Source organism: Falco rusticolus, chromosome 6 (genome assembly GCF_015220075.1).
Source record: "Falco rusticolus isolate bFalRus1 chromosome 6, bFalRus1.pri, whole genome shotgun sequence".
Classification (NCBI taxonomy): Eukaryota; Metazoa; Chordata; class Aves; order Falconiformes; family Falconidae; genus Falco; species Falco rusticolus.
Window position 1 is genome coordinate 35,226,796 of NC_051192.1, and position 25,093 is coordinate 35,251,888.

Consider the following 25,093-nt stretch of genomic DNA (forward strand, 5'->3'; position numbering starts at 1 on the left):
TGCTATTTATCTCCAGCTCAGTGGGGACTGCCGAAGGCTCCGTGATCTGTCCCTGGCTTAGGCAAGGCTGGCTGGCTGAGTGCCTGGTGTTAAAGAGTCCTTCTGTCTGTCATTTTCACCATGTTTGCTGTGATTTGTCACTGATGGCTTGCTTTGTTTTTATTAGATATCTGCAGGCTTGTTTGAGATATGGGAGAGCTATGTCGCCATTTAAATGAAGTCACAGTTAAACCTTGAGTGTCTCCATTTGTACTGTACTAGACTTCTGAAATAATGAGGTTACTGTACTCTTTTTTTTTTTTTTTTTTTTTTTTTTTTTAATTTAGGAGGACAAACCTGAAGGAAGGATCTTGAGAGTCTCACAGAGAGCCAGGAGAAAAAGGAAAGGGGAAATAACAGTTTTGAAACAAAGTAAGTTAGATTACGAAAAAAAAAAAATCTCAGCTATCAATATTTTAGATAATACACATCTCTTACTGTGAATTGCTAGCATTGTTGCACTGCATTGGTATTCCCTATTGAATACTTTTTTTCAATTCTGTAAAAAGAGAGTGCCAGTGTTATTTATAGCAATTAAGTTTTAAGGATTGAAGAACTGAGAGAACGAAGTAAAAACTGGGGAAAAAAAAAAACCCATCACTTGGAAATTGAGTACATTTTACAAAGAGACAGTTTCTATACCTCTGGCAGCATGGAGGAGGATACAGTGAGTGTAAATGTAACTGATGTGAATTGTAAGGTTTTTTTTCATCCCTCTAAAGAGTGCCGGTATTAAAGGGAGTCAGGCCCATTGCATTCCCAGATGTTGAAAGGCATGTATTAAGCAGAAGTAAAAGTTTGCTTTTGTTTCCTTGGAGATCAATTTTGTATCTACTGTATGTGCTGGAAATAGACATATTTATGGAACTGTTTAGGAATAATTCCTATAATCAGTCCAAAGGGACATACGCTGCATCAAGCAGCATAATAAAACATATTTTAAATGAGTGCTGTTTTTTCAAGCCGTTTCTATGATAGATACTTTCAGGAAGAATTGGAGAATCAGCAGCTATTATACCTCAGTGGTACACCAAGCACAAGCCTACATCTTGCCCTCCAAAGAGTTTGTTGTTGTAGACTAGGAGCCATTACCAGAAGTTGCTGAGCCACTAATCGGCACAGAGCTCCAAGTAGCTCTGCTGCACACTAGGCAGGTGAAATACTGATTGAAGATGCCACAAATAAAAGTCACGGAAGATCTCCCTCCCAAGATACAATTACTCCTGAAAGAAAAAAAATATTTCTACAGTTGTTTCCAAAGCTGAGGTGATAAGTGTGTGAGATACAAGCACAAAGCTGATGCTCTATGGAAATCACTGCTGTCCACCGACAGAATGATCTATACAGATTTCTTGTGGGTTTTTATTTGGGAAAATGTCAGTTGAGCACAAAAGATTTAGTATAAAAGACCAGTTTATATTCAGAACCAAGCACATAACTGTGTATTATTGTGCTGAGCAACACATCTATTAAATGGAATAGATAAAACCTGGGGAAATCACAAATAAAATTAATGTGCTTTAATAGTGTTGAGCAGTTGCTGTCATTCTGAAATTTGTTATCTTTTGGTTACATTATCAGCTTTCTTTAGGAGAGTTTGGCATCACTGTTTTTGCAGTTCACATTTTAATCATAAAAATGCTTAGCCAGACTGTTACTTAAGGGACTTACTTCTCTTGTTGAGTAGCCCACAGTCAGGATCAAGCCAGAATCAGACCGTGAACTGTGAGGAATCTTCCTGGCAGCATGAGGTTCTGATCTGAAATGCTGAACTGCGTGAGCAGAGGAGGCATTTTAGGTGAAGATCAGTAGAGCAGAGTGGAGGTGTATGAAAGTAGATATATACATGGCCAGCCTCACAAGCCATCTGTTTTTGAAGTTCCTGGCTTTTGCCAGTGTAGTTAGTGCCTTATTTTCAAAACCTAAAAACTGTTACTTACTGATGTGACTGTAACCAATACTGAGTTGGACTGTAGCCAGTATTACAATTACTATGCAAGTGTAAGCGAGTGTTTATACTGTATAAACAAACCTGAAACTGGTGGGTTTTGTCCTATGCTAATGACATGATGTGAGGAAAAAAGCACCAGTGTCAGTTTTGATGGCTTGTAGAAATTACTGTTAAATCACTGCCTCTCCACCCAAAAACATCAAACTACAAAGTGATGGAGTAGGTTACAAACATTCTGAATTCTGTTAAGTATTTGAACTGTGATTTAACAAGCATGTCATGAGTACTATCCAGTTTAAAATGCTTTCCAGGAAAATAAATTCTCAGAAAAAAACCTGAATATACTGGGCTACTTTGTGATGTGAGCTGATCTTTTTACACGTTTGCAAGTTGTCTCTTAATGATGCTTCTGAGCAATAAGGGAAAAGGGACAGGCGGCAGTACTTCAAAAGTTGTTCTTGTCACCTGAAAGAGCGTTTTCTTGTTGCTAATCAAGATTTGAACTGCTGGAAACCTTTCTGTACAAACCAGGAACAGTCATGTTCCTGGTGCCATTAAACATACAGAGCTACTACTTTTCCTGAAATAAGTCCTGAGACACACCATGAATGCTTTTAATAAAATGTAGATTTGAGCTGGGTATATTGTAAGCTTCAAAGTGTTGTGTTGTTTGTTTTTTCTTTTCTTGAGAAGTTAACGGTTGCATAATTCTTTTGCTATTGTGTGCTTTACAGATGTGCCCTCTAAAGGAAGGCAAGCATGGTGTTGGGCATCTTACCTGGAGGAAGAAAAGGCTATTGCAGTACCTACTAAGCTTTTTAAAGAGGTATGACCTTCTGAAGTTCAAATCAGTCAACCACCTAAGATTATGAAATTTCTAGGAAATGAATTAGAAAAAAAATTGGGGGATTTTACACTTCTCTGGGGAAACCTACATGACTAAAATAACACTGTCCATCAGCAATCAAGATAGTTGGGATGTGTGAAATTAGTTATTTTTCTCTGCTTTTTCAGAGATTCTATAGTTGTAGATGAATACTGTCAACTGAGACTACAGAAAGCAGATGCTTTTCCAAAACCTGCAAGTTCTAGCCTTTCCTTTTGATGTCTGAAGCTGAAAAGCTGATACGTACCTTCTTTATTTTTCATTTCATATAGTTCTCTCTAAATATGTTTAGAAAGGTGGTACAAAGGTCATCTTTTGGCTTGTTGCTTTGATTGTATTACCTGTCTTTTTGCACTCCTGCTGACATGATATTTTGTTACAGCAGATAATGGTTTGGCTTGTTCCCATTTTGCCTGTCATCTGATTGGATGTCACATCATCATCTCTTGGCTTGTCCTTTGCCTGCTATGGTAGTCTTTGTCATTTGTCATTTCAGTGCTTTCTCTAGTGCCGTCTCTCTTGCTTGGAAGAGAGCTCTGTATGCAAATCCACAAAACTTCCATGTTGTTCTCTTTTCTTGCAAAACCTGGCAAAAAATTTGAACATGTCTCAGCTACTGTACTTCTGCTATGTGTATCCTGTATTATTTTTTAATAATTCTGGTCTTATTTGTGGCCTGGTTCTTGCATCCATTTCTTTCTGTTTGCTTTATACTTCAACTATTACATCTTTTGTGCAGGATTAGCTTTTCAGTTTACATGTGCGTGTAATGATGACCTTTAATTGGTGCTTTTAGACGTTACTGAGGTACAAAAATAGGTACGAAAGTAAAGAACGAGAATTGCAATGTACAGAAACCATAGATTTGTAGATGCAAGAACAATAATTATTTGACTATCCTTAGTTATATCCCCCTGTGCTAGATACTGTTTAAAAAATAACAAAAAAAATATCTGCATAACTAGTGTCTCTGTCTGGAAGGTAGATTTACAAAGCATTGCTCTGCCTGTCTGAAGTTCGTGGAGTGCTCTTGTGGCACACAGGCATACACCAGCATTTCTGGGTACTGAACATAGTGGTAAAGTGTAGACTTACGTGATGATGTACTTTTTCCTTTATTTTTCTCCACAGCATACCTTTCTCATTCAGTGCATCTTATTTAATATATTCTTTTAAATTCTTTAGCCCAGGGGTGACTCTGGGGTTTTATTTAGCGTGCAGTATTTAAAGCCTGTAGTGGAGATGGAGTTCTTAATAACACTCAGAAGTGACCAGGTAATATTCCTCCATTTTACAGATGGACAAGCAAGCCACAGGATATTAATGTTAAAAAAAAAACAAACCCAAACTTCACCACCAATTTTGAATCCTTGATTTCAGTTTGGATTGTGAGAATTACTCTTTTTTCTCTTACTTTTCCAGTTCAGAAGCAGTACTTCTCACAACCTTTTTTGTACCCTTAGTTAGGAATGGTGAAGATAATGGAGAGTCCTTGCCACTTCCTGGTAAATCTTAGAGTAATTTCTAGGCTGTGACTGACAAGCTGTTATTGCTCCAGTAAAACAAAATCACTGACTTTTGAATTTCGTTTTTTTCAATCTCCAACTCCCTTGATGTAATCTTTTGAGTCTTGTGTATGTTCTTCTACCATATATAAACATTTCTAATCCTCAGTCTGCCATCTGCTCATTTGCTGACTCCTTTTACCTTTACCCTTGTTTTGTTCTTGTGTCTTTCCTTATAAAGTATCTTTAAATGTTTGTTGTGAAGACACTGTATGTTTACTAAATTTGTCATAGCTTTACCTTGTGTGATATATTGAGAATAATGCACAAAATTGAAATAGTATTAAAGTTATTAGTCTTCTGAAAGTTGCCTGTTATTTTGCTGTAGCAGAAACCTAACTAAAGATTGTGTTGCCTTAGAAGTTTTAGAGTTGACAGTGGGAAGAATACTGAATAATTCATGTCTTAAATTTCAGGAAATGTGTGTGTGATGATTGCTTAATTTTTAGTGTGTTGTTTGTAGAATTTTGTATTATTTGAACAGTAATGTTTATTATAATAATGAAAGAATAAACAGATCTGTGATTTTCTAATTGTCTCCTTTCTTTGTAATTTTATTTGTGCTAGCTTTTGCAAAATCTCACTTACATTTTTTGCCACTGTTCCTCAACGTGTCAGTATTTCCAGCATTTCAGTTTTCCACTGAGGTTTTTTATCTGTAAGGTATTTATGATACAGATGGCATTAGCTACAAGTGTGTGCACCAAGATGAACTTGAAACATCTCAGTTTATTGATTTTAAAAAAAAGCTTAGCTTTTCTATTCCTCTGGAGGAAGTATCCAGAATTATGCATAGTGTAACTTCATTACACTTTCATTGATAATAAAAACGTTAAGTGTGTTGATGTTAGGATGAAATAGCTTTTCAAATGCATGTACTGCCATCAGATTCTCTGATACTTAAGCCAGATCTACAAAATGATCTCAGCTGTTTTTAGGTAGCTTAGAGTTGTGGTTAGCCATCTATTAGGTGGCCAAGTTAGGCTGATTTAAACTGGTCTAGTGCTCCATTTCCCTTCCCCTTGACTGCATATTCCTGCTCTTGTACCATGCACTGTTTTTTTTAAAAAAATTATTATTCAGTTATATTATTCAGTTGTATCAGTTGCAGCCAAAGCCACCAAAGAGAGGATTTCCTTCCTTCCAAGTAGGTGAGACCTCTCTTGACTCCCTCCCTTGATACCCTTCTGTTTCCATTGACTGCAGAGGTACCCCAGATGGCTAGGGACCATGTGTAGCTTTTAGACAGGAGCAGAAGGAAGGGGGAGAATATAAGATGCTTCTCCTGTGTTTTGTCTGTAACCATTTGGGACGTAAAAACTGGCTGTGAATTTGTTAACCCGTGGAAAACACTCTTCAGTTTTAGCCAGTTATTTTTCTTATATTCCCTCCAATTTAACCTTAGTATCACTAGCTTCCTTCCTTCCTTCTTTAACAGAGGGCAGGGAGCAGCATAAATGGAATGCTAAACATCCATTCTAGCTTTATTTTCCCTTTCTGTTTTTTTTGAAAGATGTTCTCCTGGGTTCATTGTAATGTGATACAAAGGTAGTCGTGTTCCTGTGATGCAAAAATATTCCTGGAAAAGTAGCTAATCTGGACTCAACATGTAAAGGAGAAAATGTCATCAAAGAGGCCATCCCTATATACAAACATTTTTCATATTTCTGCCTTATAGTTCATCTTTCATGGCCTGAGATGTGGAAATGAAAAGGTAAAATAGAGCATCATTGCTGTGATTATTATAGGAATGATGACCACTAGGAAGGTCTCAAAGTGTCACTGTACAGGCTGAAAAATAATTACACTGTTAAAGTATTTTATTGACAATTAGTGAAAAAAGTTGAGGGCAAATCATGATATCTCCTTTCCCTTGATTAACTTTTTTGCTGATTCTTTGTAATTTTTTTACATACTGTCAAGTTTTTAAGTCAGTCCACTATCAATGTGTTTTTTAAACTATCATCAACTTCTCTTTTTCTGCTGTATGTTTTTAAAAATATAAAACTTATTTAAAGTGATTTATTAATTCTTTCAGAAACACGAAGAATAAATAATCATTTTTCTTTTCCTTAAAAAGATACTCTGTCTGTCTGGTCTTCTTTCAGAAGTATTGAAACTGTTCTTTTCCATTGCAGTATCAGTCTTTCCCATACAACAAAAATGGATTCAAAGTCGGGATGAAGCTGGAGGGTGTGGATCCTGAGCACCAGTCTATATACTGTGTTCTCACAGTGGCTGAGGTAAGCAGAGGCTGCGAGCAGCCGTGGTGTGGGATTATAGGAAAGACTGAACCGTAACAGCAGCAGCTGAAAGTGCTCGCTGTTCCCTAACAAGCAGACAAGAAACTGTATGTAGGAAGATGGCTTTTAAATTAATCATGCTGTAGTCAATTTGCCTGACAGACATGTAAAGACTATATCCAGTAGCACGTTGCAGTGGCTATTTACATGTATTTAATGTATGCAGCTAGAGAAAAAGGTGGATGATTTGTGTTTTTTCTGTAATTTTGTAGTTTAAATCTATATTTAAAAGAGAAAACAAGTAGAAAAAACATGACAACAGGTATATAGCAGTTTACAGAAGTTTGATAGTATTTACAGTTGTGTTCTTTTCACTGATGCAAATATGGAACACTTCCTTGTGTTGTAGTTGTGCTACATTTTTTAAGGCTGATGGCCTCTAGAAATTGCCTGTACCATCAACTTCTACAAGTTAGTATACAGTATAACCTCAGTTTGTCTTTTTCCTGCAGTTTATGAAATAATTTTCCTGAAGAATAGCTGGTTTGCTCTTAGTAGTATAAAAGAGAACCTGTTTCTCAGTTACATTTTGTATGTTTTTTCAAACATACCTTACATTAATTTTTACATAGTTTACCAAGGATCCTTTTTGGGTTTTGTTTTGTGAATTAAAATGGGGAAACAGGACTAGGTAGGTACTCTGCTCTGTATCACTGGCATTTTAGGCAGCTGTAGTTTTACAGTTATCTGTTAATAGCCTAGGCTTTTGTGTACCCATTTCTAGATCTCTTCATGGCCCATAGCCATATCTCATTTTGTGGATATCTCTTCCATTTTCTGCGGGTGGTATGTCAGTGGTTGAGTATTTCCTGTGTACCTTGTGCTCGGCCCTAAGTGATGGGTCATGTTTTCTGCAGGATGACCTGGATTCCACAGAATTCGGAGATGGCAAACTGAGAGTTATGTCAGAGTATAAATTAAATATAACATAGAGTGACCTTGATGTCAAGAGATTTCACTGATGACTGCGAGAAAGTTATGGCATTTGACACTTGGGAAGATGTGGAGAACTTTTGTAGAGAGAGAGGGATTGTGTCCTGCTTTTCCTCTTCCTCTCAGTGGTTAAGTTACTACTACAGTGAGTAATGAAGTTCTGGGGGATACCTCCACTGACTGCTCATCTCTCTGGAGAGCCTGTTTGAACATAGTTGCTGTTGAGTACTTCCTTGCATATTGATTAATCAGGATAGCTTGAAAACATCATTATACTGCACTTTGTCCATGATTGTGTCGGATGTATTCATGCTCTTATTTAGGTTTTCTGTTTTATTCTGATGTGGGTTGAACAGTTTACAAGTTTTTGAACACTAATGGTGATACGCAGCTTTTAGTTAATTCCTTTCACCAGAAGAGGAGGCACTCAGACTGAGAATAACTTTGCTTTTGTATTCCTTCCTTTTTATCAAATGAATTTATTCATCCAGTGTTGGTTTGAGCAGAAATAAAAGGCTGACTGAAAACATACTGTTATTGTATGTAATACTGACCAGAAGCTGTTATGTGTAGGGCAGACATCTTAAAACACTGTTGTTACATTCCGCTTTTAGGTTTGTGGCTACAGAATACGCCTCCATTTTGATGGATACCCAGATTGTTACGATTTTCTGGGTGAATGCTGATTCTTCAGACATTCATCCTGTTGGATGGTGTGAGAAAACAGGTCACAAGCTTCACCCACCTAAAGGTTACTGTTAGTCTGCAATGTGTATGTTTACCATAGTTCTGAGATTGAGACTATCTAGGTTAATCCTGTAAAATTTTTGGTAGAAACATTTTTGTCATTTAGTCAGAGTATTTGAACATGGCAAATAAAACTCGAAGTCTTGCTTAAAACCTCAGGGTTGAATCCTACCTTTTTATTCAGAGGAAATTCAGAGAAAACAAGAAACAAAGTGAACCGTAAGAGTCATTCATAAGGTATTAGGAAAGAAAGTTAAGCCACAAACCTAGACCCCCAAATGACTGCTTATTGCAAATGAAATGGCAGCATACTGGTGACATACATGCTTAAACTGGGGTCTCACAGACAGCTGAGAATCCTTTAGTGGAAGGTCTTAGGACATTTTTCATTACTAGATATCAATCACCATTATTAACGTGTTGGCACGGACTAAGGAAGATTGTGCTCTTTCCACAAAGAGTAAGCTTGAAATAGAGACAAAAAGAGGAATGAACAGAACAGGAGAGAGAAAAAAAGGGTGAGATTACAAGCCTGAAAGCATAATTTGTACATGTCTTTTGTAAATGGTACACAGGTGTTGAAATACATGCTTGTTTAATTACTCTATTTCAGATTACGTACTTTTTATTTGGGCAGATGGAGGGCATCTGTACTGAACTGTACTGTGAAAAAGGGATAAATGGGCCTGCCTTTTGGAATAGGAATGAAGTATGTGGGGAATGAAGGGAGCAAGCCATGAAGACAGGAGAGAGAATATATGAATGTGGTGCTTTGACATACACAGTGGGGTAAATGTGGTTTAGAAGGGCTGCAAAATAATGAGTGTGCAGAGTCAAGAGGATGCGTTATGGAGAATACAAAACTGTGGATGGAAGTGCTCAGGTGTGGAAAGTGAGAGTAAAGCTACTGGAAGGTATGGAGACAGGGGACCTGCCCAGTGTGGGAGAGATTGGCATTTCTCCAGCTGAGCCTTGGAGGAGTATGAAAGAGCATGAGCTGCTCCTCTGAGCGCTCAGCAAGCTTCAGTCTGGCTACAGGGCAGGAGTGCTCTGTGCTGCTGCTCCCATGCAGCAGTTTTCCTTGGGCACAGTTCTGCGTAACTGGCTGTGCACAAATCGCAATTTCTTGCACACAAATCGGGATTCTCCAGAAGGCTGGCCTCCACTGACCTAGTAAGGTGTATGTAGCAAATGGTAGTCCCAGTTACAGTTACTGATATTATTACAGGATGCTTAGTAAGTTTGTATCTATGACAAAGGTTTGTTATCTTTTCCCTCTTAAATGCCTGGTTTAGAAAGCTTAACCTTTTGTTAACCAGGAATTATTGCTGCTGGAGAAAGTTACTTTCTCTGACTCACTTTTATGAAAAGTTTTCTTCAGTTTCTCTTCTAGTTTTAAGTTGGTGGGAAGCTTGCTCTTTTATATTTATTTTTTTCACCATTCTGAAGTGGTGGAAGGATCTTTACTTAAGAAAAGTCCTGAAGCCTATCAGAGCTGTTGAGGGAGACAAGTTAGGGAAGATATGAAGGGAATTGTCAGAATCTGGTTGTCAGTCCTGCACAGCATGTACTCCTACTATTTCCAAGACATATTCTTGACTTTGATATAGCAAGACTGTTCTTGATGTTTTTATCCAATGACCTTCAAATATTTGGTCTTGTATGACTTGGCTGCTGCTTCACCTCAGCAGTAAAACCATTTCATCATTGATGAGGTATCGTGTGACTGCCAAAACCTGCTCTGGTACTCGTGAGACCTTACTCTGTTGTCCTCAGTGCAAGCTGAACTTGCACACAGGATGGAAGATAACAGGAAAAGCAAGCAGTATGGTAAGTCATGCATTGGAAGGAGACTGAGGGCGAACAGCCATTCACAATTAGACATATTTTTTCTAGTTTTCAGCAGGAGGTCTGCACTACTCATTTTTACTGATAGTTGTGGAGTTCTGTTGTTCCAAGGGAAGGGGAGAAGATGCCAGTTGTAGTTGCTGGGCTTCTTGTACATTTTTATTGGGTTGTGGGGTTTATACGGTTGCTTATACTTTGTTGTGGTATGACATTTCACTAACTGTTTTTCTTTAGTGCTTATTGCACATCATATGGACACTAAAGCTGATACAGTTAGGACATAGTGGCACGGTATCTTATATAAAGGACACTTCAAAGAAGAACTCAAAGGTTGGGCATTAGTAGCCATTCGTTTTCCCTAGATTACAGTGCAAATTTATGACCTTCATGATGTAAACCATAACAGTTTGGAACCTGGTGGCCTGAGAAAGGAGCAGAGATACTCCTGCTGCCGTTCTGTGCGTGTGGCGCCGCTTAATTGTTTCCTGCAAGCTTGGGCAGAAGAGTCTTGCTTCACAGGGGAGGCTTGTAAGGAGAGTGTGCTCCAGGGGGATTTGGGGGCTCAGTAACTGACTCCTTGTTTTCTGAGGAGGTGAAAGTTGGGTAACTTTCCAAAGAGGCTTCAGTTGATCTTTCCTGTGAGGGATGGGAGGCTATGTGTTGTGATGGGAGAGGACTGTGGGGGAGATTGAGGACATGAGAAAGGAAGAATATTAGTCAAGATGCACTCTGATACGTATTTATATCCTTGCTTATTAGAACGTAAGGGGTGGGTAGTTCTGCGTGCTGCCAGGCAGGACAGGCCACGTGGCAGGGTGCCTCCCATCCTCATGACAGCAGAGGCAGCAGGTGGCTGCGGTGGGGCTCCCACAGTGGAGGGGGCAGCAAAACCCAGCTGGGCTTCCCAGGAGGGAAAAAAAGGTGGTGTTTCAGGACACTGTTTGTTCTGTGTGCAGGCGAGGTTGTGTTTCTGTCTCACTCAGGTAAAACCTGCAGAGAGGGGATGGATTATGTGTGTGTTCCAGATTATAATGGGCTCTGCCGTGGTAATACTGCTTTGCCTGGATTAAGCCAAGACTCAGTGGGTGCGAAAGAGAGAAGTTGGGCAGCAGAGGCCACCAGTCTTCTGAAGCAACTTCAGAGGAGTTGTTCTGCCATCAGCAGAGAGGGGAAGAGCCTTGAAAACTGTCTGTTACTAAAGGTCCCAAAATAAAAACTGCATTGACTCTTCCATACCTACAGTGACTAAATCAAGTTCACCTTTGGTCCTTTTCTGAGAGATGAGGTAGGAGCTAGAGATCCCCCGTTCTCATTTGGTGACAGGACGGACCCACGCTGTGCAGAAATGGTTTCACAGTCTACCAAAACCATTTTTTTTCTTGGACTTTGTCCCAGTACCAGTACCTGATCCCATCACACATAGTAGGTGGGAGTTTGGTGTTGTCTGCTGTGAGCTTTGAGTTAAGTTTGAATATCCTCTAAAATTACAAAGGGGAAATTAAAAGCATTGGTACCGCATTCCCTTTAAAAATATTTCAACTGATCTGCAGTTATAGTGTATCAAAATAAGAAACAATTGGAGTATAAAGAAAAGTATCATTGTTTAGACTTGGAGGTTGATTTACGTTGGCTAGTATTAAAATGAAAAGTGAGAAATCCATATGCAGAGAAGGTGAAGTTAAAGGGTTCTTTCTTGCAGTTCCTTTGAAAATAGGAGATTCTCAGAAGGTTAAACAGAGCTGTTGTCTATAGGCATATTTGAGTAACATTTCAAATAGTCCAGAGGTGACCCATTTCAGTAAAGGCAATTACTCACTGAAATTTATGGTGGTTTTGGTCTTGTTTTACTGGATTGTAACATATGAACTAAAATAGATGTTTCTGCAACTATTATGTAACAGGAGACTGAAAGAAAAAGACTATTTGCTTCCAAATATTAGCATTGTTTTATAGATTTGAAGTACAAGCAGCTTCTTGTGAATTATTTTATGCAGTTCAATATAGTGTTGGATAATTTATTTCTTCCCTAAGAAACTAGAAGAGGCAAACTGCAACAGAAATCTAGATTTCTTCCCAAGTGCTGTATGCATAGAATTAAAAATGAAGAAAGTCCATGCAGGGGAGAGTTTACAGTGTAAATGCATAAGGGGTCCTGGGGCATTGATGGTGTAAGCAGCTGTTTTGCTTGAACCTAGGGAGCTGTTTTAAAGCTAGTAGTGATCACGCTGTATTAGTGATAGTAGGATGTAGAGGGTGTAGTAGGGTGAAGTCTGCAGGAGGAGGGAATTTTTTATTTTAGACTGACTGACATAGTGGGAAGAGCTTTGGGGCCTGTAGGCCTTTTGCTTTTTCTGAAGTAGAAGCAACAAACTGAAAAGCAACTGGAGAACGCTTGCCCCGAGCTTGGTTGTGTGCATGTCAGTCAGACCACCAAAGGGAAGTTAGTTGGTGCCTGCGAGGCAGAGAGGAGTAAGGTGCCGTTTTCTTGGGAGAGACACAGAGGTGACTTGTAACCTGTGCCACTTGGAGAGGATTGCTTGAAGGGAGAGAGATATTTTAGTATAAAACTGATAACCTTATTGAGACTGATTTTTGATACCTGGTAGAATTACAGATGTTAGTTCCTAGGCTGCCCTAGATGTTCTGGTCCTTGAGGACCTTCAGGTCCCTTGATGGCCAGGACTACGAGGTCAGAGATCAGGGATAGAGCAGTGATTTTCGAAATAAATGCTCCCCAGCTCTTTTTTTGAGGGTGAAATGAGACTGAGCTGAGTTCTTGCCTAGTGCTTTATTTATATGACTGTTCTTCCTCCCAGATGAAGATTAGGAACAGTTCAAATGTTAGTCCTAGCCAACTATAAAAAACTAATAATGTGCAGCTCAAGAAAGCAGAGTATTTTCCTCAGTTAGTGTAAAGAAAGCTTGACATTTTGGTAAGGAAGTTCAGCCAGCCATAAGTAGAGAACATTATTCCTCTTTGTAATACCAGATGCCCAAATAAAATAAGAAAAGCTTCATCGACTTTCTTTTGAACTCTGTAAGCTCCTCTAAGGTATGTCGTGCTAAAATTTCTAATAATCCAAACCAGTGCTCCTCAGAGACTTGCTGAGTTCATATTGGGATAGAATTAATATGTAGTTTTAAAGTAAATTTTATCAGTGTAGTTTAATAAATTAGAATAGATAGTTAACAGTGCATAATCTTTTCAGTGTTTGAAATTGTCCGAAACATTTCAGAACTAATGGGAAAAAATCTTCACCAATTAGACGAAATCACCTGCATGCACCTTGTGTCTGATGCCTGTCATTTCTCACCCTTCTTTATGACCATTGATTTAGGATATAAGGAAGAAGAATTCAGCTGGCCCTCATACCTAAAGGCATGCAAGGCTCAGCTGCTCCTAAATCACTGTTTGAAAACAAGAATGCAGTAGTACTCAATTATTACTAATGGTGTGGAAAGTTGCTGGCATGCTCATGTGTGTGGTAGAGACTCACAGCAATTTGCTGATGGCAGGACTGGGACCGGAAGTTTGAGATGAAAAGGTTACAACAAGTGAATAACAATCTCCACTTCAGTTTCGCCTCTGTAATTCTGATCCATTAATTTTTAACTGTTCGTGTTAAACATCTGATGTGGGACATTCAGAACAGTATATTAATGAAATCTAAGACTGTTACTAATACTGTGTCTTGCACCATAAAGTTGTGGAACAAGCACAGTCTTTCAGAGAGAGTATCTAAGACAGTTAAAACCAACACATTTAATTTTAGCAGCTGTTTAGAGCTTTTTTATTTCATACACCATGAGTCTGTGTTGAACATCTCTCATGTCAACTAATTAGGCTGCTGCCACTTTGTTGGAGCAGCTAATTGGGAAACTTAGAAATGACATGAGTATATTGATTGTAGACACTGGGGAGATTTCTGGATTTGTAGTCTTCATCTTCAATTAAATGTCTTTCTCTATGTAGACAGTGATTCCGTCGGGATTTCGAGTGGGGATGAAGCTGGAAGCTGTAGACAAGAAGAATCCGACTTTCATTTGTGTTGCTACGGTAACAGACATGGTGGACAATCGTTTTCTGGTTCATTTTGACAACTGGGATGAGGAGTTACGACTACTGGTATGATGTTTGTGTTTTGTATCCTAGTGAGACGTATCAGAAATGTGTTAGCTTTAAGGACTATTGTGATACTTTCCAGACTGTCAATACAGTTACCATTACCGACTTTTGCTAGATTTGTAATCATGACCACCAAAGTATGTTTCAGTGCAGACCGGAGGAATCAAATTTCCAATGTCAGATTGCACATAAACAATTTGAATTGTGCTAAATGAGTGTTCATGTGTGCTGCTACATCTGGAGTTGTGGATTAATTTCTCATTTCAATTACATAGTGTTTCTGAGGTTGATACCTGTAGTGAAGAGTGTGCACCATAATGATGTGACTATAATGGCACTTGGAATTAGGTTTACATATTGTTGTAAACTGAAGAAGGGCTGCATTTTTTTCAAAAGGTTCTTGATCCACTTACATTGTTCAGACTGAACCTTAGCCATTTTCCTGTAAGTTCATCAGGATACTGGCAAAACCTGGTTTTGGTCTTTTGTGTTCTACATTCCTCAGAAAACTGGGATTCTGCTATCCTGATCTGTGTTAGAGATGGCCTTTCTGCATGTTGTATGGTGGAGGGGCTCTGTGTATCTATGTAGGAAGGTCAGTGAATGGAGTAGGTCTACTATGAGCATAAAGGTACTGAAGGAGATTCAGCCTATGGCTGTCACAGTGCAGGATTGTATTTGCACTTGCATCTTCTTTTGGCAGATCATTTAGAGCAAAGTAATGTACCCTTACATTCTTCGAAGAGTAAGTTACCGCGGAACACGTACAGCATTGTAAGCCCACGTCTTGGGTTCAGGCAGTGGCAACTTAATTGCATAGTTGAGCCTGTAAAAATAAATGAAAGGGGCTTTTCATCTATATTTGATGACTGCTTAGGCACTACTTCAATGAGAAACTATTACTGATACTTCAAAACTTCATGAGTCCATCTCTTGAAATAATGATTGTATTGGCTACGTGACAATAAGCTGTAGAAGAACTAAATTATTGAAGCAGCGGTGAACAGGTAGTTTCAATGAGGTCAGGGACTGAGTGTCAAGATAATAGGCCATGAATCAAAGACCAGAAAAATTAATGATATATTTCTATAAAGAAGTAACACAGAACATACATTTCCTCACAAACCAGCAGGAAACTGGGGATGGGGAAAAGGTATTCTGAATTACCTGATACTTGAATGCTCACTGATAACAGTTATTCCATTAATTAATAATGAAAACAGGCAGTTAGGTAGAGGCTTTAGGGCAAAACATAATGCAAAAATAACCTGTAGTTTGTTCAGAGGTAGCATAGGTATCTCTCTAAAACTGTGTATAGCAGACATACACTGAATTTCAGGCTCGTTAATATCCCATGTCAACAGGAATTTTGCCTACTGATCTTGGAAGAGGGGAAAAGTAGTTTTTAAGTATATAACAAGGCTTTACATTTTTGCCGTCATAGTATTCTGAAGTGGGCTTTCGAATTTCGTATGCAGAATGTATGAAATAACATCTGCTTAAAGGATGAGGGAAAATAGAAGTAGACAAATGTATAGGTGTGTGAGAATCACTGGAGCTATATTTATATGAAGCCAAGCTGATGATTTTTTCTCTTGGTGAAATTGTAAAATACCTTTCTGGAAGGAGCACGAAGATGCTGCTGGAAGTGTGTTGAAATTAAGTCATGAGTGTCGTGGCCCTACCTCTCTAGCATTGCTATGATGGAGATCAAGATGAATAGAGGAGGAAGGAAAGAAATGTGAGAAAGAACAGCAAATGAAAATAACAGTTGGAGTGTCTGATCAAAGAGAAGCCTGAAAATGCATCCTGAATGCATCCCACTTACATTTTGAATTTTAGATACTAGGTTTGTAGGGGCCTTAAAATATCTAGGTGCATAAGTTTCAAAACCTACCAACTTATTTCTGTAACAAAAAGGAAAAGTTTTGTTGGGCTTACCCAGAGTGGGGACTCACAGTTTCCCTGTGCCTGCATATAGGTTCAATCTCAGAATTGTAACGAAGGAGAAATGAGTATTTAATGTATGTAGTTGATGATTTCAAACACTTTGTCTTTCTGTATACCTTTGTGATTTAGTTAGTTTGAGTAGATTAACTTCTTCTATTGAGGTTAAAACTTCTTTCCTCTTCTTGGATAAGTAAAAGGCAGTTGACTGACTTTGCTGGACTTCAGGCAACAGAAATCTGTTACCATCACGTAGCTTATTAGGCTTCAGGCTTAAGCTTGAAGATACCCTTCTGATTTTTCTTCCTGAGCATTAGAAAAGACGTAATGGTTGAAGTAAGTACCCTGCCAGAATAGCCATAACTCAGTTCCTTAATGCATGGTGGTGATACTTTCCAGTGTCTTATAAATCCTGTTAAATTATCCTTTGCCAGTGGCTTTTAGAGGAAGCAGAGTGAACAAAATGGACAATTAAAAGACTCCTTCAGGAAGGAGAATTTTGACCTATATGGCACAAGCCGTCAGGTCCTTGCCATCTGTCCCATCTCTTTATGAAACAAATAATACTTCTTTGAGAGCCAAAGACATTCCCTGTGGGTGGAATTTCTAAATTTTCTTATGGCTGTCCTGAATCTAGAAGTAGCATTGGGAATCTTTGGGTACATCTGAACTGTGATTTAACTACAGGTCCATGCTGGCTTTCGGTTCTCCATTCTCTTGCATCTTTTCTTACACACGACTTATGTCATCTCAGCTTCCTGATTTTTTTTTGACTAAACCTAAACACTGCCAGAGCTTGTGAAGGGGGTTAAGCTGTGCTAGCTTGTTGTGCTTGCCCACAGGAGAGATTGGAGTGATGGCCATGCTGGATATGCTGCAGCCCAAACTTGCTAGGTCAGAGGACTATGGCTGCCCTCATCCTCGGCGTGGTCTGAACTTTGCCTGCAGAGAAGGTGCTACAGTAGCTCTTTTGGGATCAGCTTACCAGGAGTGTTAGAAAATACAATGTCCCATGCTTCTCTCACCATTCTTTTCCTGTCTAGCATAGAAAAAACGATTTCTAAAGTGCATTGTGAAGACACACCAGCTTTTGATTTTCTGAGCCATTTTCTGATCTATGAGTTTGGGAAAGGACTGGATTTTGGTGTGAGACTGAGGCCAGTTCTGTTCTCCACCAGCATCTACTACTTTGCTAACAGTTAAGTCCTTAAAAGTTGTGCTCATCTTGTTTCATTTTCCACAGAATCACAGAATGGTGAGGGTTGGAAGGCACCTCTGGAGATCATCTAGTCCAACCCCCTGCCAAAAGCAGGTTCACCTACAGCAGGTTGCAGAGTCACATTCAGGCAGGTTTTGAATGTCTCCAGAGATTAGGAACCACAGCCTCTCTGGGCAGCCTGTGCCAGGGCTCTGGTCACCTCAAGGTAAAGAAGTTTTCCTTCCTATTCAGGTGGAACTTCTTGTGCTGCAGTTTGTGCCCATTGCCCCTTTTCCTGTTGCTGGGCACTACTGAAAAGAGCCCAGACACATCCTCCTGACACTCACCCCCAAGATATTTGTATGCATTGATAAGGTCCCCTCTCAGTCTTCTCTTCTCCAGGCTAAGGAGGCCCGGCTGTCTCAGCCTTTCCTCGTAAGGGAGATGCTCATTTCCCTCATCTCATCTCTGTAGCCCTCCGCTGGACCTTCTCCAGCAGTTTCCCCGTCTCTCTGGAACTGGAGAGCCCAGAACTGGACACAGCACTCCAGATGCAGCCCCAGCAGGGCAGAGTACCAGGGAGGATCACCTCCCCTCGACCTGCTGGCCACATTCCTCCTAATGCCCCCAGGATCCCACCGGCCTTCTTGGCCACCAGGACACACTGCTGGCTCATGGGCAACTTACTGTGCCCACCAGGACCCCAGCTCCTTCTCCACAGAGCTGCCTCCCAGCAGGTCGGCCCCCAGCCTGTACTTGGTGCGTGGGGCTGTCCCTCCCCAGGTGCAGGACCCTGCACGTGCCTTTATGGAACTTCTGAGGTCCTCACCCCCAGCTCTCCAGCCTGTCCAGGTCTCGCTGAATGGCAGCACAGCCTTCTGCTGCATCATGCCACTGCTCCCCGTGCGTATCATCAGCAAACCTGCTGAGGGTACACTCTGTCCCTTCATCCAGGTCACTGAATGAATAAGTTGAACAGGAGTGGACCCAGTTACTGAGCCCCGGGGAACACCACGAGCTACAGGCCTCCAGCAAGGCTCTGTGCTGCTGACCACAACCCCCTGAGCTCTGCCATTCAGCCAGTTCTCAACCCACCTCCCTGTCCGCTCACCTAACCCCCACTGCCTGAGCTTACCTGTGAGGGTGTTACGGGAGACGGTGTCAAAGGCCTTGCTGAGGTCAAGGCAGACAACATCCACTGCTCCCAGTCCCTATTCAGCCAGTGATTCCATCATAGAAGGCTATTAGATCAGTCAGGCATGATTTCCCCTTGGTGAATCCACGTTGGCTACTTGATAACTTCGTTTTCCTCCAGGTGCGTAGAGATGACCTCCGGATGAGCTGTTCCATCACCTTTCCTGGGATGGAGGTGAGGCTGGACTGGCCTGTAGTTCCCTCTTGCCCTTTTTGAAGACTGGAGTGATGCTGGCTTTGCTCCAGTCCTCAGGCACCTCTCCAGTTCTCCATGACCTTTTTGAGGATAATTAACTTTGTTCCCCTGTATCTTTGGAAGGAACAGGTTTTTTTGAAGGGGTTGTTTTATGTCAAAAAGAAGATAAAAACAATCTTAAAAAACCATGAGTCACAGTGCATGCTTTTAACTATTTAAATTGGTAATGGACCATTATCTGACCCTAAAGCTCTGCAATTTCATGGAAATCACCATGCAGCTGTCTTATCAGACTTTAAATAGGAAATATGGTTATGTGGCTTGCTGAACCACCTCTGGATGCATACTATAACCCCATGGGCCACGTTTTGGGAAGCCTTTACTTAAAATAACCTGCTTTACACTTGTCAGTGATGAATGTTCTCACTTATACACTAGATGGGGCTGCAGGATGGTTTCTATGTTTTCCTTTATTTATTTTTTTTTTTATGCAGTTAGATGACTGACTTCTCACAATCAAGACAGCTGTATAAGTAGCATTCTTGAGGGTATATTATTATTTATGCATGTTTAACAAACGTGTGAGCAGTTTTTCATAGATAACACTTTTGTTATAGATTCATCTACGTTTAGTAAGTGAAAATCAAAATACCAAAAGGTTGTGTTTCCCCAAATAGAACTTCAGAATTATTTCAAAACACAAATGAGTATAACACATACAGCTTATTTAAAAGAACATGCCAATTACTAAATAAAAAACCTCGTCCAGATCTTCAGATGGAGACCCGTTTGGAAAATAATTTTCTAAAAGAATGAATATGCATTTTTTTAACAGCAAGCATTATCAGCCATTGCTCCTTGATCTGAATTTAACGATCCGTATATAGAAACAGATTTTTTTTTGGAAAAATTAACAGTACAGCTGACAGTGACCAACAGAAAAAATACAAATCTCTTCCATATCTGAGACTCCCACTGGGACGTGCCGTCCGTGCTGTCAGTTAAGGACAGTTGAACTGCACACAGGCTCCTTTCACACAGAGTGGTGCACCCACCAGGGGGGCATGTCATCAGCTGCCCTTAGCTTTCCTTATCGCAGAATTTCTTCCTGACCTTTCACATTGCGTAGCTCTTCCCTGCTTTGACATCTTTTCTAACATGTAGTTAAGCTGTCCGTAACTCAGCAGAGCTGCCAGTTGTTTCTGTCCCTCTGCGTGGCTCTCTTATGGGTTCAGCTGGCAGGTTCTGCTGCTTTGGCTTCACTTCAGCTTCAGTGTAGCTTCAGTTTCCAGTATGGATATAGATGCCTTTTTCTGTCTGCTTGTTCTCACACAACAGAAGGAAGGATGGCAAGTGGCATGAATGGTTGTGGACATTTTATCTTGCTTTATTAGTTGAGCGTGCCTGTGTCACCGGTGACTCCACTGCTTGGTGGAAGGTGGTGGTGCTCTGCTGTGGTCCAGGGTAGGTAAGATTGGAGATGCAAAATTCTTGCTCCTGCTAGTGGTGGTCACCTTTTTGGCCTAGGAAGCATCCTAACAATTCATGGATCATCATGTTTTATGTAGCACGTTAGCCGGGTGATCTGCCTTCTGTTTTGGAACAAAGGAGATAAAAAGCATGGGATGCAGCAAATTGATTGTGAAAAGTCAGAGAGCCTTAGCATTCCAGCTGACAAGTCTTGGGCTTAGTGTGATAGATTGTTGTTCTTCCAAACCGATGATATGTCCAGAAATACACACCATTAAAGCATAATAGTTTTACCTTAAATGTGTGGTGACTTCTACTGATTCTCTCACATTATTGTTAAATGACTGTTTAGAAGCTAAAAGGCTGTGTGCAATCAGTAGGTAAAGAAGGACTGTGTGACCTGGTTTTGCGGGAAACAGGGTTGGTTTTTTTCCTGAGACCACGTGGTTACGATGTTTCTAACGGCTCATCTGTAATGACTGCGGTTTTCCTTTAAAGCAAATCAAAATGTTGTGGATGCTTTATAGTGCTATTTTGCACTGCTGTGTGTGTAGCACTTGTTGCTACGTGTTCCATGTTTGCTCCCAGTACTATAATGGCAGAGCACCTTCCATGAGTGGATCTTTCATTGCGACATATCTTGGTCACTTGCTTATTCTTGAAGCTGTCCTGTTAATTTTTCCAAAAATCTGTTTCATATATACGGATTGTTAAATTCAGATCAAGAGAAATGGATGATAATGCTTGCTTATTCAAGAAGTTTGTGCAGTGGCATTTACTTTTCAGAAGTTATAAAAATGTTTGTTCAAACTATGCTTGAAAAGCAAAGCAGAACAAGTGCTTTAGAAGGTTTGTCCTGGTGGGGTTTTCACAAGTTCACCTCATAATTTTAAGTATATACTGTTTTGGACTTTACTACTGCAAAACGATTTCAGGAAGGTAGAGAATATGTCCTTCCAGTGCAGAAGGATACTTCATCCATGAAAAATTCTTCCACGTAAAATTCTGACTTGAGAGGGGTAGAAGAGAAGTATTGTCCCCTTGCTTGTTAGCTTCCCTTCACATTTATTGTAAAGAGAAGGGAAGAGAACAGACGGAGCCTGAAGCACTCACCTTCTCTTCGATTTGTTTGGGGCAAGGTGTTCCTAGGAGTCAGCTGCTGAGTTTAACAGTGCAAACTTATCACAGAAGTCCTTTTGTTTCCTTTTATTAATGGCAGCTTCAGTGATTTAGAGAGTACCTTGTGTGATACTATAAATAATAAATACATATAGTATAGCTTTATGTATTGCAGTAGGACAAAAGGTTGGTATTCTGGAAGTAAGCTGAATCCCTGGCTGTTGTCAGAGCCATTAGAGAGTCTATCAAAGGTAGGTCTTATCTGCTAGAAGTTGATCTGTTTGGCGTCATTACAAAGATGTACTAGCAGAGCTGTTTCATGCATAAAGCCACAAGATAATTGTAGTAGGTTGGCCAGTATTTTTCATCATTAGTGCTTGACTCTTAGGTAGAAGGCTAGAGGAGTGCTTGTTCGGAGATGGTGCATCTGAGGCACCCAACCTACGTTTCTGTTAAGTATATCCATATTGAACTTTAGACATCATGTAAAATTACTTCTCAGATTTAAAAAAATAATAAAATTAGTGTTATTCTCAGTATTCCAAATATGGTATGGTCCTCCTTTTTCTTTTATGCAGCACAGGTTCAAACCTGCAATGTGGTAGTAGCCCAGGGTTCAGTCTAGAGTCTCTTCTGTACTGTGTTTCCTTCTGCAGTCTTTGGAAGATGTTTGTATTCAAGATCAGCAGACCTAGCATTTTGATCTGAGCCTTAAGATGTTAGGGTGCCTGCTAATTTACCTTCAACTTCTTTTCTATCGTGCACAGTTCATTGCACCCTCTTAAATGTTACATTTTATTAATGTGATATTTTTTTAAAAATATAAATTAGTACTGCTAATTAAGGGAACTTCATTAATATGAACTTCCAGAATGCTAATACTTGCTGGGTAGATGCAGGTAATGATTGTATTACAACAGTCAGGGGAGAACAGACCCATGTTAGGTATTTTGCATTAGTAACTCTGATTGAGGGGAAAGACGAGAATACATGTTACTCGCCCAGCTTACATTTGAGACATAGACTTCAGTGAAGGATTAAATAGAAACTGGATCACATGAGTATTTCAGTATTTTATGCAATGATTATTGTCATATGAATACATGTATTCATGCATGGATGCCTCTGCTTGTCTTCTTTTCTCATTAAATATTGAGAAGTGTTTGGAACGCAGCATTCCTTCAGCAGGAGGGAGAGATGGTGTTTCTATCTAGAATGTCGCTTGGCTGCTTAAGCATGGTTTCTTGATCTCTTACTGGGAATCTGGAAGTGAGGCCTTAGTTATTTCAACTTACTCAGGCTGCATTTTGTTGGATTTCATAATTTCCAGGCTAAAGACAAGCAAACCAGTATGTTTTGCACAGCAAGTAGTGCAGTGCCATGCAGAATAATCAGATGGATGCTTTTGTGTCAACATGATGTTCCTTAGTCACCTTGACTACGTATTATCTACTTCTTAAAAATCACTGTTAATTGTTCAGCCAACTCAAAAACAATTATTAGGTATCGCTGCAGACAATAGGGATGGTGCATGTTTCACAGCAGAGTCTGATGGCATTTTACTTTTCCTGTAGATCAGTCTTACCTTTTTCCTAATAATATTGCATAATTATGTAATAATTATAGCATATACATTACATATCTTATAGATTATATGTTGTTGTGCATAATGTGCTATGATATGAAATAATAAAACAAATGTAATAAAGTTCTATCGTTCTCTATATAATAATTAATAATACTGAATGTTCGTTTTTTCTTACCTGCTTTATATCAATTACCTTTGTGTAATTGATATAAAATTGTGTCTTTTTTTTTTTTTAATTGCTAACAGAGCTTGATAGCCAGGACCTACTGCCACTTTCTTCTGAGCACAATGTAACTGAACCAGTGAGCACAGTGAGAGTTATCTCTCCTTGCTTCAGACAGATGCCAGCACATGTCAAGTGTAGCTCACACTGCCTCAATTAGTCTTCAGTGGTTCTTGTAGCATGCCACAGGCAATAGCACTAGTGCAAAATTTGATGCACGTGACGGAGGATATCAAAAGTTGTTAGTCCCTTGAGTAAGAGAGTTTGATCAGCTTTTTTTAGAGCAATTTGCTGTCTTGGATCACTGATTATTTCGGGATTCTTCCCGGCAGTTTGGAGCCTAAAATGCTGTTTTATTCTTTTTTGCTGAACACTTTTTCTCAGACGTACTTTGCCTATGTGCTGCTGGGTTATAATAACTTGTTTATAGCTCCATTCAGACCACTCAGAATCTGGTTTTGAATTAGTACTTGTTATTGACAGTGCATTGCAGTTATGCATGATTTTCTAATCTGCTCCCAGGTGTAACTTGGACCATTAATCAAGATCTTTAAGCTTTTGGTTTAAAGTTTTGATCTTGGCATTGCAAAACCCCATCTGTCTTTGATGGGATTACTGTGTTCTTGCAACCAGCCAACATGTTTCTACCAAGAGTGTCTACATGTGAATTTTTCAGGTCCAGCATTATATTATTATATATTATTATCTCCTAAATGGATCTAACACTGACTTAAGGACTTATTTTTTGATCTTCCATTGACATTGTAATAAAACCTGATGCTTGTTTAAGTGGTAACAAGGGTGTGCTAAATATGTTCATATCTTCAGATTATTTAGTAGTTTAAGTGTAATTGAAGGTGTCATAGGTTATCTGGAATTTGTTAAATCTTTTTGCATGTCTCGTTTTCTAAGCATAATAGGACTTCCTGAGAACTACATTATCAATCACTTTTTTTTCCTGCTCCACAGGTGTGAGGCAGCTAGTCCACATATTCATCCTGTTGGATGGTGTAAAAGAACATAAAGAACTCTCATCACTCCACCAGGTTTGTATCTTATTACACATCTGAAAGATTTAAGGAGGTTATAGTGAGGTAGCAGCATTACAACTTACAATAAGCTTATTGTTACCATCTTCGAATTTTTCTTTCGGTGATTAAGAATTGGTATTTGAGAGGTTTTGCATTTTTTTACAGGACATAATATAGTGAATGTAGAAGTACAATATGCATTAGGTGTTAGGTATGCACATTTATGCTGCTTCAGTAGAGAGACATCTATTCATGACAGATACCCCTTAGCATCTGAACAAGTTTGTAATTTTTGGCTGATTGTATTCACTTACTCTGAGAACACACACTGTGAAAATGCTGCTGAAAACAAATTCTAGTGTGTGAGATTGTTGCATAAAGAAAACATCTTCACGTGAACTAAATATGTAAGATAATGAGTTGATGAGAAGATTGCCTTATATGATCAAGGAATCAAATTTGTAAGGGCTCTTTGGAAGGGAAGAAGACACAATGAGAGAGATTACAGAAGAATGAAAGTGTATTAATTAGTATGAAATATAAGACCACCACTGTTTTGTGGACTGTTGTGTATAGCTGATGATCTAAATGCTCTCTTGCGAAACTGCCATCTGTGGTCTGAGAAAATGGAAAATTAAAACCAACTTTGACAGAAATTCTAATAGCCAGCAATCTTGACAAGTCGTAAGCATCTGTCAGGAGGTTAATTACAGCCTATTTTTCAGTGAG

General features: G+C 39.5%; 1 protein-coding gene across 1 annotated transcript in view; it reads left to right on the forward strand.

Moving 5' to 3' along the window:
* L3MBTL3 (L3MBTL histone methyl-lysine binding protein 3) overlaps positions 1-25,093 on the forward strand; it is an 81,430-nt gene that overhangs the window by 25,579 nt on the left and 30,758 nt on the right. The window contains 10 exon segments of the mRNA XM_037392377.1: positions 327-411; positions 2,725-2,816; positions 6,580-6,684; positions 8,292-8,345; positions 8,347-8,428; positions 13,611-13,664; positions 13,667-13,701; positions 14,246-14,383; positions 14,385-14,398; positions 24,303-24,383. Of these exon segments, the coding sequence (XP_037248274.1) occupies positions 327-411; positions 2,725-2,816; positions 6,580-6,684; positions 8,292-8,345; positions 8,347-8,428; positions 13,611-13,664; positions 13,667-13,701; positions 14,246-14,383; positions 14,385-14,398; positions 24,303-24,383 (740 nt within the window).